Here is a 16219-nt window from a genome sequence, read left to right on the forward strand (position 1 = left end):
TTTAGCATAATTTTATGTTCACAGCAACTTTTTTACCGATATAAATACAAATTTCACAGAGATCGATACCGGTGATTGGACGTTAATTTAATACCAAACTAAAGTATTGAAAATAAAGATTATAAGTACTCGCTGGAAGAAATTGATTACACTGTATAGTTCGATCTTTATTGATTTGAATAATTTGTACTGTGAATTTCAGTTGAATCCAGAATACCACAATAGAATGGTCAAGTTTAGGAGTGCTAAGTATACTTGGTATCGACCAATCACTCTCGTGGAACTCCTGAATCTCTACAACAAATTCCCAGACGCTCAACTAGTATCCGGGTGTAACACAATCGGTAAGAACTGTAATGCGACAATATATCTAACAAACTTAAACTTTGTTTATTTTACATTGATTGCGAAACAAGTTCATAACTTATACAAATCACAAATCTGTATGGAACAGTGGGGTGGGGGGGGGGAGAGGGGGGGGAGTTAAACCGGAGTTCCCCCCCCGTAGACGTACCGTGTTAATGCAGGAGGTGATCACTTGAATTTTTCAAGTCTGGGATCATAACCCCAACCGGCTAGGTGGAAGGCGAGTGGCTTAACCACTACAACCATCTGATCACTCGAATGGTCATTATTGCAGATTTTCAGTAGATATGTAATATCCCCACATGCGTTTCTTTTCTTTATTATTGTAACATATTTTCTTAATTACCTTGAACTTTATTGATAGAACTTTTACGAAAGACCCATGATGCGTAACATGTATAAACGAATATATACAATAATAAATATAAATAGATGGGAAGTTGTCCCTTTTTAAACAGTTTTGAAGTGTATAGTGTAGTAGACTTTGTGTTGAAGATGAGCTAGGAAATAAACAACACGTTTTGACAATATCCATAGTAAAAACGATATACATGTAATTTGGTTGTGTCCTACGAATGAATAATATCCTTGTAAAACGTTATACATGTATTATGTATGTTGTCTATGAAGGGTTACCTACTTCGTCAAGGGGATTTCAACTCTAAAGTCATCATATGCTGTACCAACATACCTGAACTGAACACGGCGTGCAAATCAGCTCCTCGGAGATACGTTATAGGTGCTAGTGTTTTACCATGGGAGAACTAGAGTCAGATCTCACCGTCTTCAAATGTAACTACTATTTTAGTATGATTCCTCCTTACTCTCCAAACTCAAACATTGCTTCATAAATACCGTTACACATTCACAGCATCAAGAAATATGGTTTTTAATTCGTTTTTGCAGAAATAAGACTTTCTATTTAACTTTTTTTTCTTCTTTTTTTTTTAAAATTAATTTATAATTGAGGTATTAAATTGACCTGCCCTAAAATGATAATAAAAGAAGCTAATATGGGTTTAAACTGAATGTTATATTTTTGTTGAAAGCAATTTTATGCAAAATCCTAAATTATCTATGAAAGTCCATTTTCAATTACCAGACTAACAAGACAGCAATGGGCTATGGTAGACGTTTTACGGATTGGGTTGGTGTGGACCAGATCAGAAACACTGCTGTAAGTTTCACACTTCATATGAATATTCTTTTGCATACGTGTTTAGCGGTTAAAATATTGCGGGTGGTTTATTCTCGCTATATTCACGTTTTGCACTTTAATCTGCGCGTAATGCTAAACACCAGCGAAACATTAAAAAAATTCCATGACGTACCTTGGAACAATATTTTCAAAATATATAGAAATTTCCGAACGTAAAAATTGAGCTTCCAGCGAATATTCTCCGTTTGGAAACCGTGTAAATTTGACCCCGCGAATTTGTAAAGTGCTATACCGTAATATCAACATTTGTGTACTGTTCCATGTTTGTAAATCTACACACATTGCAATATTTCTTATTTTCATACTTTTAAAAATATTTGGATTTTTATCATGCTAAATCACTAAAATTATTTTTATTGAATTTTCCAGACGCTTGGGGTCACGTGATGAGTTAAAAACAGAAAATACCAAACCTTGACATGATAAACGTTTTTCCTGGCCCTCTGGAGCCTCGTTAGAACTTCAAACGATGGATGGAGGTTTGGTTAAGATTTACCGTTTCTAAAACTATCATAGCTATTGTCATTTGGAGGACTGTCTTCTCCTGTTATGTTGTATTTGTGTGTTTGGGGCCAGGGCTATGGCAGTGTTGTTATTTCCTTGTAAAAAACTAGAAATTCCATGGTTTGAAGTCCTATCTTTTTAAGGCACACAGCCAAAGACGATCATATTGTACTTTACTACCCGGGTCAACATTGCACAAACATGGAGAAACCTAGTCCGCTAAAACCTACTGCCTATATTATTAGGCTTTTAAAAAAAAAAATTGCGTATATATTAGGCAAAATTAAAACAAAAAGCCTAATAATATAGGCAGGTTTAGCGGACTAGGAGAAACCTTCTGGGTTTTTTGGTTTTATTTGTGTATTGTCCTATTAGTCAGTTATAAAATGTATGCCAGATTTGTTGGTAAGAGGAGTAAGTACACAACAGCGATAATTGCGTGACGACCTTACCACATGAGAGTACGAAACGCCATCCAGAGGTGGAGGGCACTTGTGGTAGTATTTCGAGACATCTTAACTAGTCGCCATCACGGCTCCTACTGCGAAACCATTTGACCCATTCCCCTTTTAAAGATGCCCACCGCTGACAAACCGGAATTTTTTCATTTTCAAAAACAGCAAGTAACGATTTAAGTAATTTTTATTCAGTTAACAATAATTACTTACTTTACACCATTACCGCCATTAGAAAAAATACTGGTTCTGGCTGAAAGTTACTAGTCCTTAAAAAGTTACAATTTATCCTTCATCCTTGTAGTTTATATAATTACCAAAAATGTAACAGCTAAGTAATAGTTTTACTAATTAGTAAAATCTATTCGCATATTCGGATTTTTGTTTTGTATATTCTCTATCTAGACCAAAAGTTGCGGGTCAAAGGACCAGCGACATGGCAATAATTGTCTGCCCGACTAAAAAGCTGCCGGTCACAGGCAGACGGACAGGCGTTAATTTCGAGCGCTGCTGTTAATCTGTTAAGCATAACCATCCAGCCATCTAATCTCTAGTCATTTTAAAAATGATTAATATCTTCATCTCAATTTAATTTCTTTTATGTCTGTTACCGAAGACAGCGGGCAATGACCATCCTATTCATGTGTGTTGATATGTGAGCAATTATTTTTCCACGTTTCTGGTATCTTTATAACACACTTTCTTCCAGCCATACTTTACAAAATCCGGGCTGCAATCTAATGATTCATCACCTTTCCTCTCTTTCCTTCAGGTTCGAATTGGGGAACCGGATCCGGAAACGACCCTTTTGCAGTACTTACGAAGATCCTGTATCCTTATTTACATAATTTACATGCAATTTACGTTATGTATAATGTTTCCATTATGTTGTGTCAACGGCTTAATTGACCTTTGTAATTTTTGAAAACAAAATGCATCTATCAAATAGCTATTTTACTAGTGTAAATAAAAGAGAAAGATAGTCAAATAGCTCTTTTACTAGTGTAAATAAAAGAGAAAGATAGTCAAATAGCTATTTTACTAGTGTAAATAAAAGAGAAAGATAGTCAAATATAAATTCATGTTGTGTAATTATGTTTATTTTCCATTGAAATCCTATTTGTCCTTGATGTGTGGAGAAGTATACCTAACAGGTACCAAACAGGCATGCGGACAAGGGGCTTGTGGGGCCTGTACAGTGATGGTTTCTTACGTCAATATCAACACAAAGGCAATAAGGTTAGACTACACACATTCCACACATTTGCATACTCATTGTTATCTTCCCACGCGAGGCACTGATTGTTAAATCATGTTTTTTATGAAATGTCATAATTTTCATGAAAAACTACTTTTTTTGCTCATTGAGTAATGACGTCACAATCGATAAGAACTCGAAAGGGGGATAACTCTGTAATATGCAAAGAAATAACTTGCTAGATATTTACTGAAATATTGATATTGAAGGCACATCACCGTGAACGCTTGCCTTGTACCGATATGTTACCTACACGGAATGGCCGTGACCACAGTAGAGGGGATAGGCAGTACTCGCAATGGACTCCATCCGGTCCAGGTCAGTTGAATGTTATCCTTATCAGGTAAAATGTTCAGTGTTCGCTTTGTCTTTTCAGTACAATAGATTTCCTTATTGGAGTACTTAGCATTTAGCGGATTTGTTTTCTGTTTGTAAAATAACTTTGTATTGCCCCTCTTCAGTACAGTAAATCTAACATACATAGATATGATCAGATCATTGATGAAAACGTCCAGAACAATTGTATAAAATCCTTGCCAGACAAGATCTTCAGTTGTTTTTGTGTGTGTGGTTTTTTTTTTGTAAACATATTTTCTTCTTCAAAACAGTAAATCAAAGTTTTTTTCCTGTTTTTAAACCAACTGTACGTTGATAATCATAAGCTCACCTGGTCAGAAGGACCAAGGTGAGCTTATGCCATATCGTGGCGTCCGTCGTCCGGCGTCGGCGTCCGTCGTCCGTCCGTCAACAATCGACTTCTCCATAACCGCTCGTCGGAATTCATCAAAATTTGATTGATAGCATCCTTATGGGTCACAGACTGAGGGGCGTTGGTCAAAAGGGGTCAATTTGGCTATTTCCATATTAATGACTTCTTCTCTGCAACTGATTATGGGAGAGCACTCATTATGCAATGGTAGCATCAGTATAAGGTGGGGATTCAAAATTGTAAAAATGATAGGGCTGACCCCCCTTGGCCTTAGGCGCGGGGCCAAAAAGGTTTATTAGGCTACTTTTTTCATATAATAATAATAAAAACTTTATTTCACGAGGGTTACATATTTAGTACAGTACTAATCTTACATATGGCCCTCACAACAATACGACGAAAACAAGAACAAACATGTAATACATTCATATTGACAGGAATAAACATTATTATATTGTAAACTTTCAGTCAATTTTTTTTTCACTCAAATTCACATTTATTCAAACACAGACTTTGTTTTGAAACAAATAAACTTTTGTTGATTAATACCAAACATACCCGGTATTTCCATTGCATTGAAACATAAAAATGATTTATCAATCATTTACAAAAACTAAAACACGATATTGTATCTACTAGCTATATATATAGGGAGACAGCAGCCTATGTGGTGTTAATAATATACATGTATATAGATAAAAATTACATGTAAACGAGAATGCAAAGAAATTTCAGTTTGATAAATACATTGTTAAAAAGTAAGTTTTAACATTCTTTTTGAAGGCAAATAGTGATGGCACAGTTTTTAAACTCGCTGGTAAGTTATTCCAGAGCTTAACTCCATTGTAATGGAGGGATTTTTTTGAACAATTCAGAGTGTGCTCTAGGTAGGATCAATTTATTTTGTGTCGTTGATCTTAACCCATATTGATACATTTCATTGCAAGAAATAAAACAAGTTTTTAAATATTCCGGTGCCAGATCATTTAATAACCTATAAACTAGTACACATGTATGATACATAATTCTATATTCGAAAGGAAGAGCATCAGTATCTTTAAACAGCTCTTTGCTTGGAGTCAAAGTTGATTTGTTCAAAATAACTCTAAGTGCTCGTTTTTGAATTTTAGTAATTGCAGTTTTTTGTTCTTGGGTCAAGCCATTCCCCCATACAACAGCAGCATAGTCCATTATTGGGAGAATATATGCATTGTAATAAACTTTTTTGGCATCAACATTCAAATTTTGATAAAACTTGTTTTACTTGTTCTACCCAAGTGAGGTTTTTATTGATGTGTACACCCAAAAGCTTTTGACATGATGTAGAATGTATTTCCTCATTATCTGCATACAATACCATGGGCATATGATCACCCGACTTTTGTTTACTGGAAACTAACATAGATTTGGTCTTCCGTTGATTTAGTTTCATGTTATTATTTGTACACCATTTTACAATTTGATTCAAGTTTTCTTGTAGTTGACATGTAACACTAGTATAGTCAATACCCTTTACATGCATAGTACTGTCATCTGCATACATATCTATTTGACAATTTTTCACATATAGCGGCATATCATTTACATAAATTATAAACAATAAAGGACCCAGTATTGATCCTTGTGGAACTCCCGATTTTATGAATTCAGGTGATGAGGAGCTATTTCTATACTGAACTTTTTGAACTCTGCCACATAAGTATGAAGCAAACCAACTAATACTTGACGGTGAAATATTTAAACATTTTAACTTGTGAAGAAGTATATTATGATCTACTAAGTCAAAAGCCTTCCTAAAATCTATAAATATTGCTCCTACCATTTCGTTTTTATCTATGCAATCAATCCATCTATCAATCAAATAGGCTAGGGCTGTCTGACATGAATGTTTAGCCCTAAAACCTGACTGTGCAGCATGTAAAAGTTTGTATTTTACAAGATATTTATAAAGATGATTTATAACATGTTTTTCAAATATTTTTGAAAAAGTTGGTAATATAGATATAGGTCTGTAATTATCAAGATTGTCTTTTTCGCCACCCTTATGTAATGGTGTCACTCTTGCCTCTTTAAGAGACGATGGAAAACGAGACTTTGATAAACTTAAATTTATAATGTAAGTCAAATAGGGAGAAATAATAACGTTACATAATTTTATAACCCTTGGACCTATTCCATCAATACCAGTTGATTTTGTTTCATCAAGCTTTTTAATGTATGATTCAACTTCCTCTAATTTTATGTAAGGAATGCAGAAAGGATTTGAGAGGATATCGGCCTTGATGCATGTTCTTCCATTTGCACATGATCATTATAATCACAATTTTCATACAAAAATTACTTCCTCTCCGAAACTATGTATTGGATAGCATATTAGTATGGTATCTATAGCATCCATATTGGGATTCAAAATTAAACAAATCGTGGGGTCTATTTGTGGTATTTGAATCACTAATTACTAAATATCAGAATTACTCGGAGAAAAAAACAACAGGTGAGCGATACAGGCCCTCTGGACATCTTGTTTAGAATAATACATGTACTATTAAAATTTGATTTCTAAAACCTTAGAAAAGCCTTGTGGAGTCCCACGGCCTTCAGTGTGGATTCTGTACCCCTGGTATGGTGATGACCATGTATACACTATTTAGGAACAACCCAGAACCCACACAAGATCAAATGGAAAGAGTTCTGGAAGGTTGGTATCATAAAGGAATAGAAGTAAGAATATATTAGAAGAGGATAAGATATGTTGGCTATGCAAAGTGATATTAAAATTTTCCCTCTGTATCTCACTATTCTTTCCACAGTATTCTGCTATTCTTTTCGTTGTAATCTACAATTTTCACAGTATTATAGTGATGTTTTCTTTATATTCTGAACTTTTTGTAACTGACAAACATTGATTTCGAAGTTACAATCCAGAGGTAGAGGATTTGTAGCAATCCGTGTAAATACCTTAACTACTCGGCACATATGGCTATCTTTAGGGAATTTGATATGCGCAATAGCGGAGCTAATAGCTTGATCAAAGGTGTTTTTAAAAGATATAAAGAATACAAGTATAGTCTAGTTGCTTATCATTAGAAATGAGGTGTATTTTTACCGCAAAGGGAAAACATCAGCTATATCCCTTTTACTCTCTAAATTTTGAACCTAAATTTGAATCTTGTCAAATTCTTTTCATTGTTCATTATGGATTTCATGTTAGAATATGTATTTTGAAATCAGACATATAGGCGTTTGAACTTTAGAAATCCCTTATTGATTAACTAATTTTCAGGAAACCTCTGTAGATGTACAGGGTATAGACCCATTGTGGAAGCTTTCAAATCGGCCAAAGAGGTACGTATTGTACAAGTTAAACATTGTAGGATTTCACATGTAATGCTCATTTAAAAGTGTATGATCTGTATATCTATCGACTGTAAGATCCATCTTCAGTGTTGTTTGTGATTGAGAAGGTAAGTTTTGAAAGAGAATTGGGCAGCGATTGTGCAAACACTAGCACCACTAATGAAGATAAAATTGATCGGTTTATTTCTGTGATTTAATTCTTATGTGTTGATGCTATGTGACGATTCTGCGCAAACATAGTCAATAAATTAATTAGTCAAATTTCAAACAACATGAGTTTGCAATCATTATTATTATCAGTTCATCCAGTGTGTTTGTTAATGCAGAAATGTCCCTGTGGATTAGGATTTTGTTTGGAGACATCTGACACAACAGTGCAAACAGAATCTAAAAAAACAAATGAAGGAAATGTGTCGACACAAGATGTCATATTCCCTCCAGAATTACAGGTAAATGCACTCTTTTAATATTAATGAAGTATTTATTATCTAGGAAAGATTTTTTAATTTTTCTTAAAATGTACTTTTACAGTATGTTAGCTGCATTATACAGATATTTTATGTCTAATATGCGGTTTCGTTGAAATATTTCTTGACTAAGAAATTAATTTAAAAAGAAAACAATCCATTTATTTACTATTCAGAAATAAGGACTAAATCGATATAAAAAATATACAGAATATTTTAACAGAACATTCCAAAAGAGCGCAAAATATGTTAAGTATCATGCATCAAAAACTACAAAGAAGTTAGACGACATTATGCTCACTTTCGGATAACATATTGGATGATGATAAAACAGACAAATTAATGTCTGAATTTGCAATTCATTTAACAAAGATAATAAACAAAAAACTGAAATAATATACATGTGTCACATGTGTTTGTGACTCGTTTAAATATCTGCTTGCATATTTCAAAGACTTTTTATGATATACAGAACACTACGTATATTAACAAAAAGATGTCGCATGCAGATTTCCCTTATTGAAATTCTTTTCGTTATAAATAATTTATGTAAAAAAAAATTGACGATATAGATGTTTGTTGGATATTTTTCTTTTGTATTGTAGTTTTTTTTTATTTTTCTATGTCCCCTCCTAAATTAAAGAAGCATAAGGTGTCTGACTCGTCAAATACCAGGTGTTACATATCGATAATATTGTACTCTTCTATTACATGTATGTAATATCACAATTACATACTGTACTCGTACACAACAGTTCACGTAACCATTTTTGTTAACATATTAACGAATACATAAATTCCCGACCTAAGACTGACAACCATGCATTAATACAAACGTTTTCCAGAATTATTACCGAAATACTTACGTTCACGTTCGAGTTAGAATTGCTTTCGATATTATGCGAAAAGTTGTACCCGAAAACGAAAAAATATATTGATTTAATTAGGTAATTGCACATTTTTTGCGCATGTCAAGTTTCATGATTTTTTTTCCACAACAGGAGGGAGAGGGTACTATTTAGCATAATTTTATGTTCACAGCAACTTTTTTACCGATATAAATACAAATTTCACAGAGATCGATACCGGTGATTGGACGTTAATTTAATACCAAACTAAAGTATTGAAAATAAAGATTAAGTACTCGCTGGAAGAAATTGATACACTGTATAGTTCGATCTTTATTGATTTGAATAATTTGTACTGTGAATTTCAGTTGAATCCAGAATACCACAATAGAATGGTCAAGTTTAGGAGTGCTAAGTATACTTGGTATCGACCAATCACTCTCGAGGAACTCCTGAATCTCTACAACAAATTCCCAGACGCTCAACTAGTATCCGGGTGTAACACAATCGGTAAGAACTGTAATGCGACAATATATCTAACAAACTTAAACTTTGTTTATTTTACATTGATTGCGAAACAAGTCATAACTTATACAAATCACAAATCTGTATGGAACAGTGGGTGGGGGGGGGAGGGGGGGGGAGTTAAACCGGAGTTCCCGTAGACGTACCGTGTTAAGGCAGGTGATCACTGAATTTTTCAAGTCTGGGATCATAACCCCAACCGGCTAGGTGGAAGGCGAGTGGCTTAACCACTACACCATCTGATCACTCGAATGGTCATATTGCAGATTTTCAGTAGATATGTAATATCCCCACATGCGTTTCTTTTCTTATTATTGTAACATATTTTCTTAATTACCTTGAACTTTATTGATAGAACTTTTACGAAAGACCCATGATGCGTACATGTATATACGAATATATACAATAATAAATATAAATAGATGGGAAGTTGTCCCTTTTTAAACGGTTTTGAAGTGTAAAGACTTTGTGTTGAAGATGAAGCTAGGAAATAACACGTTTGACAATATCCTAGTAAAACGATATACATGTATTATGTATGTGTCTACGAATGACAATATCTTTGTAAAACGATATACATGTATTATGTATGTGTCTATGAAGGTTACCTACTTCGTCAAGGGGATTTCAACTCTAAAGTCATCATATGCTGTACCAACATACCTGAACTTCACGGCGTGCAAATCAGCTCCTCGGAGATACGTATAGGTGCTAGTGTTACCATGGGAGAACTAGAGTCAGATCTCACCGTCTTCAAATGTAACTACTATTTTAGTATGATTCCTCCTTACTCCAAACTCAAACATTGCTTCATAAATACCGTTACACATTCACAGCATCAAGAATATGGTTTTAATTCCGTTTTTGCAGAAATAAGACTTTCTATTTAACTTTTTTTTCTTCTTTTTTTTTTAAATTAATTTATAATTGAGGTATTAAATTGACCTGCTCTAAAATGATAATAAAAGAAGCTAATATGGGTTTAACTGAATGTATATTTTGTTGAAAGCAATTTTAATGCAAAATCCTTAATATCTATGAAAGTCCATTTTCATTACAGCTAACAAGACAGCAATGGCTATGGTAGACGTTTTACGGTGGGTTGGTGTGGACCAGATCAGAAACACTGCTGTAAGTCTCACACTTCATATGAATATTCTTTTGCATACGGTTTAGCGGTTGAAATTTGCGGGTGGTTTATTCTCGCTATATTCACGTTTGCACTTTAATCTGCGAATGCTAAACACCAGCGAAACATTAAAAAATTCCATGACGTACCTTGGAACAATATTTCAAAATATATAGAAATTTCCGAACCGTAAAAATTGAGCTTCCGCGAATATTCTCCGTTTTGGAAACCGTGAAAATTTGACCCCGCGAATTTAAAGTGCTATACCGTAATATCACATTTGTGTACTGTTCCATGTTTGTAAATCTACACACATTGCAATATTTCTTATTTTCATACTTTTAAAAATATTTGGATTTTTATCATGCTAAATCACTAAAATATATTTTTATTGAATTTTCCAGACGCTTGGGGGTCACGTGATGAGTGAAATACCAAACCTTGACATGAAAACGTTTTTCCTGGCCTCTGGAGCCTCGTTAGAACTTCAAACGATGGATGGAGGTTTGGTTTAGATTTACGTTTCTAAACTATCATAGCTATTGTCATTGGAGGACTGTCTTCTCTGTTATGTTGTATTTGTGTGTTTGGGGCCAGGCTATGGCAGTGTTGTATTTCCTTGTAAAAACTAGAAATTCCATGGTTTGAAGTCCTATCTTATTAAGGCACACAGCCAAAGACGATCATATTGTACTTACTACCCGGTCACATTGCACAAACATGGAGAAACCTAGTCCGCTAAACCTGCCTATATTATTAGGCTTTAAAAAAAAAATTGCGTATATATTAGGCAAAATTAAAACAAAAAGCCTAATAATATAAGCAGGTTTAGCGGACTAGGAGAAACCTTCTGGGTTTTTGGTTTTATTTGTGTATTGTCCTATTATCAGTTAAATGTATGCCAGATTTGTTGGTAGAGGAGTAAGTACACAAGCAGCGATAATTGCGTGACGACCTTACCACATGAGATACGAAAACGCATGCCAGAGGTGGAGGGCTTGTGGTAGTATGTCGAGACATCTTAACTAGTCGGCCATCACGGCTCTACGGCGAAACCATTTGTCCCATTCCTTTTAAAGATGCTCCACCGCTGACAAACGGAATTTTTTCATTTTCAAAAACAGCAGTAGACGATTTAGTATTTTTATTCAGTTACAAAAGTTACTTACTTTACACCATTACCGCCATTGAAAAGTTTGAGCTTCTAATTTTACTTCAAATCAAAAATAAAAAAATAATTAATTGCATCCCGAAAAAATTCCGTGGCACTATATCCTATATGGAATGAAGTACTGATTGCTCATGACCCAAAGGCAAAATAAATTATTTTATATTATTTTTGTGTTAATTAGACCTATGTATACATGATTAAACACTAATTATTGTTCAAATAATAAATATCATTTATACTCTGTCGGCGGTGGAGCATCTTTAAGCTCAGCGCTAATCAAGAAGAAAACTACATTTTAATTAATCATCTCGACTAATGTTGTGATTCACGTAATATATATATACACATATATTTTAGGAGTTATTTTATTCGAACGGTTTTTTTGGGACGGATATCAGACTTATCAGAAATAATGATATTTTTATTTGCATATTTACAGTATATTACACGTGTTTATATTGACATTTCTATTTCAGGAGTCCGAATGATTCCTATGGATGACGAGTTCATCAAAAATGTACAGGACGGCGGCTTCCGAGATCAAATACTAGTCTCTATAAGGGTTCCTTTGATGTCAGAAGTACGTTATCTTTTAAAATCAAAGTGTATCGAAAGTTTATCGCGTGAGCGAAAGGTTCTAAATGAATTTAATGCTTTAATTTGGGATCATTTAATAAAAACATTGTAATTGTAATTAGATTAGGCAACACTTGATGTCATTTTACCCGTAGAAACTTCGTAATAGATTAGTTTTAATTATTTTAGGACGAATACATCTTGGGTATAAAACAGCCTAAACGTCGTGGCTTTGACTACGGCATTGTCACCACTGGGATGTATGTACAGTTCGAGAAGGGTACGAACGTTGTTCAAAATTTGAGGCTGGCGTTCGGAGGCACAGACAATAAACCAGTACTGGCCAAGAAATCGGCAAATTTGGCTATTAAGAGGTAAGCATGCATGCGCAATACCACTGATAACATTTCATCACACCGTTCAGTATCAGCTTATCATTTGATTACTATATAGTAGAAAGACTTCTTGTCTTATATTACACTCACTGTGATCTACAGATATGTTGCATCTCTAGACAGAAAGAATAAATTCCAATAGGATTGCATTACAGAAGTTAAGGAAAATATCTTAAGTTAAAGAATTTTCTATAATGCTTACCCATGGGGAATGTTAAGTTAGGTTAAGGAACGTCATGAAACAGGGCCGTATTTTTAAACCTGATTCCTATATTAAAATCCATCAATAGATTGGTTATTAAACAGGGCCGTATTTTTAAACCTGATTCCTATATTAAAATCCATCAATAGATTGGTTATTGACCTTCTAACTACATCAAAGTTTAATTTCACTTGAACCAATACCTTCTTCAATTCACTTCGTTATACTTGACAGAACCTGGTGTGAGGATACATTAGAGACGGTCACTGATTGTCTGGTTACCGAGCTCCAAAGTACAGCATATGCCAACTCGTCTTTTAGGACTACACTAGCATGCAGCTTTTTCTTAAAATTCTTCATGACGATAAAGGCAAAACTTGAGGTAGGTTTATGCTATGCCATTGTTTATAAGATGTTGTTGAGGAATTTTGAATTAAGGTGAGATCTATTAGATAATATCTTTCGTTGTATAGCGTATGACGACGCTTACTATGAGGATTTCATGGCTGCTGTTCAGAGGATATCCTTGCTGCTGTTCAAAGGATCTCCTGGCTGCTGTTGAGAGGATCTCCTGGCTGCTGTTGGGAGGATCTCCTGGCTGCTGTTCAGAGGATCTCCTGGCTGCTGTTCAGAGGATATCCTTGCTGCTGTTCAAAGGATCTCCTGGCTGCTGTTGAGAGGATCTCCTGGCTGCTGTTGGGAGGATCTCCTGGCTGCTGTTCAGAGGATCTCCTAGCTAATGCTGTTCATTGTACTCTGTTTAACTTCCCATATGTTTAAATATGTATGTGTTGTAATGACATCATGAGTATTGAGAAAGGATTGAACATTCTCAAATTGATCGGTTTCTGTAATACATACGAATACTTCAATATTCGCGGTTTCACATCAATGACTGCCTTTTTTAACCAGACAGGTTCATCTGATAATAGCACAGATTTCTCGACTGTCCCAACATCCGGGGTACAGGTGTATGATGTCCCTGACGAGGACGGTACTCACGCTGTGTGGAAACCTATTCCTAACGTGACGTCTGAATACATCACTGCTGGCGAGGCTCAATTTGTAGACGACATTCCAAATTCGACAAGTGTGTATATAATACGGGGGTTTCGAGATACCAACACGACGTGGGTAAAGTACAATTTAGTCCGAGTAGTCCCACCTTCAGGTAATTGTCATGTCACAAAATTAAGACGTCGCAATCACCGGAAGATGTGTCTAATTGGTGATGAATCGTACTTCACTCTCGTCATTTTGGTATCTCAAAATCGACATAAAGTCATTTGATGTAATGTTTCCTTAGCCTAAATTTCCTCACGACTCATCGACACATGTACTTATCCCTTTGAGAGGCAACGTCTTTTGCAAATAATACTAGATAATACTTTTACTTATCTACCTCACTCTTATATTTCATGATCTAGAATTGAATTGCACTGTGATAACCATATATCATATGGTTTCAGACGAATTATTCGCGGGAGTTGTAACCAGTGCGCATGCCCATGCCAAGATACTGTCTGTGGACGTGTCAGCAGCTTTAGCAATAGATGGTGTCGTCGACTACATAGACCACAAAGACGTTCCTTTTCACAACAAATACGGACCATTAGCTCCGGATGATACGCTGTTCTGTGAAAATGAGGTACTAATGAAATGATCTTGTAACAAATACCATCTCTCCTTAACTTCCTCGGACAGCGTGTAATCTGTTTCAAAATGACAAATGACTGACGAATGAGTAACCGGAAAAGTATCTACTCGTATTGTCTTTTTTGTTATAGGTGATGTATAATGGACAGGTGATCGGTGCCATCCTAGCAGTAAGCAGAGAAGTTGCAAGCCGTGCTGTCAAACTGGTCAAAGTGACCTACGAACCTTTAGAAGCAATCATATCCCTAGAGGTAGGAATGCGAAACAAACTCCGTCATTAGAACCAGACACATAATGAGTAAAGTTAAAGGGTTTACCTTTTTTAGTATTGTTGATTTTGTCAAAAGACAAAGTCAATATTGTCTTCTGTAAACGTTCTTGTTTTTTGGTGTAATCAAATTTTAAGCAAACAAAAATGGTTATTGTTACGTTTACCGTATTACATTTGGTTGTAATCAAGAAATAACATTGGTCATTGCAATAATGTTAAATGATTAATACATAATTTTTTGTCTGTCATTCAGGATGCCATCCTGAAGGAAAGTTTTTTAGGCGATCCTTATCGAGTGGCGAGTGGAAGTATGGAGAAGGCCGAGACAGAGGCAGACTTCGTCGTAGAGGGGGGCTGTGAGACTGGGTCACAGGAACATATGTACTTGGAACCTCAGTCAACTGTGGTCGTACCCAGGAAAGAACAGCATGAAGTCGACATTGTTAGCTCTACACAAGGTGTAACGCAAGTACAGGTAATCTGTCACTGCAATCAACAGGTGTAGGTTTGGAATGTAGAGGCACAGGGACTTGATGCAGAGGGAGCTGGAGTATCGATGGCATATATACTGTATAGTGTATGTACTGACAATACACAGCAGACTCTTTCATTCCTTGAGTTTGAATTCCACTGCACAGGTGTTAAATCTGTCTGAAAAATTACTTTTAGTTTAATAAAACGCAGTGCTCGAATTACAATCGAAATTAATAACCCTGATAGCTGTTTAAGATGATTTCATCATTCATCGTAAATGTTTTTCGGTTAAATGGATGAATGATGCATAATAACTTTAAATACTATAATAAACCATTAATATACTTATCATACATAAAGCTTGATTAACAGTTTTCTATTGCTGTTATATAGGACGAGATTGCTAAATTCCTCGGATTAGAGAGCAGTCGGATTTCTGTAAGAGTTAAACGAGCAGGTTAGCAAAACTTTTTCACAAGCAGTAGAGGGTATTTATGTCTTAACGATAACAATTATATTTCAAAATAATTTTAGTGTTTATGTTCTGGGTATATTTGTGCTATTCATAGCGGGAAATATATCATTATCGTTATCAGTATTGCTTGTTTGAAAGAGTAAGTTATCTTTGTCTTCAAAA

General features: G+C 35.0%; 1 protein-coding gene across 1 annotated transcript in view; it reads left to right on the forward strand.

Annotated features, from left to right (window-relative positions):
• LOC138322284 (xanthine dehydrogenase/oxidase-like) overlaps positions 1–16219 on the forward strand; it is a 37638-nt gene that overhangs the window by 11551 nt on the left and 9868 nt on the right. Inside the window, exons 8-26 of the mRNA XM_069266322.1 lie at positions 203–322; positions 1469–1543; positions 3602–3783; positions 4012–4120; positions 7083–7209; positions 7795–7856; positions 8195–8317; positions 9552–9693; positions 10312–10467; positions 10769–10839; positions 11242–11341; positions 12485–12588; positions 12774–12958; positions 13416–13563; positions 14094–14271; positions 14651–14829; positions 14969–15088; positions 15362–15583; positions 15976–16039. Of these exons, the coding sequence (XP_069122423.1) occupies positions 203–322; positions 1469–1543; positions 3602–3783; positions 4012–4120; positions 7083–7209; positions 7795–7856; positions 8195–8317; positions 9552–9693; positions 10312–10467; positions 10769–10839; positions 11242–11341; positions 12485–12588; positions 12774–12958; positions 13416–13563; positions 14094–14271; positions 14651–14829; positions 14969–15088; positions 15362–15583; positions 15976–16039 (2467 nt within the window). The remainder of the gene's footprint in view (positions 1–202; positions 323–1468; positions 1544–3601; positions 3784–4011; positions 4121–7082; positions 7210–7794; positions 7857–8194; positions 8318–9551; positions 9694–10311; positions 10468–10768; positions 10840–11241; positions 11342–12484; positions 12589–12773; positions 12959–13415; positions 13564–14093; positions 14272–14650; positions 14830–14968; positions 15089–15361; positions 15584–15975; positions 16040–16219) is intronic.

The sequence above is a fragment of the Argopecten irradians genome, chromosome 4, assembly GCF_041381155.1.
Source record: "Argopecten irradians isolate NY chromosome 4, Ai_NY, whole genome shotgun sequence".
Classification (NCBI taxonomy): Eukaryota; Metazoa; Mollusca; class Bivalvia; order Pectinida; family Pectinidae; genus Argopecten; species Argopecten irradians.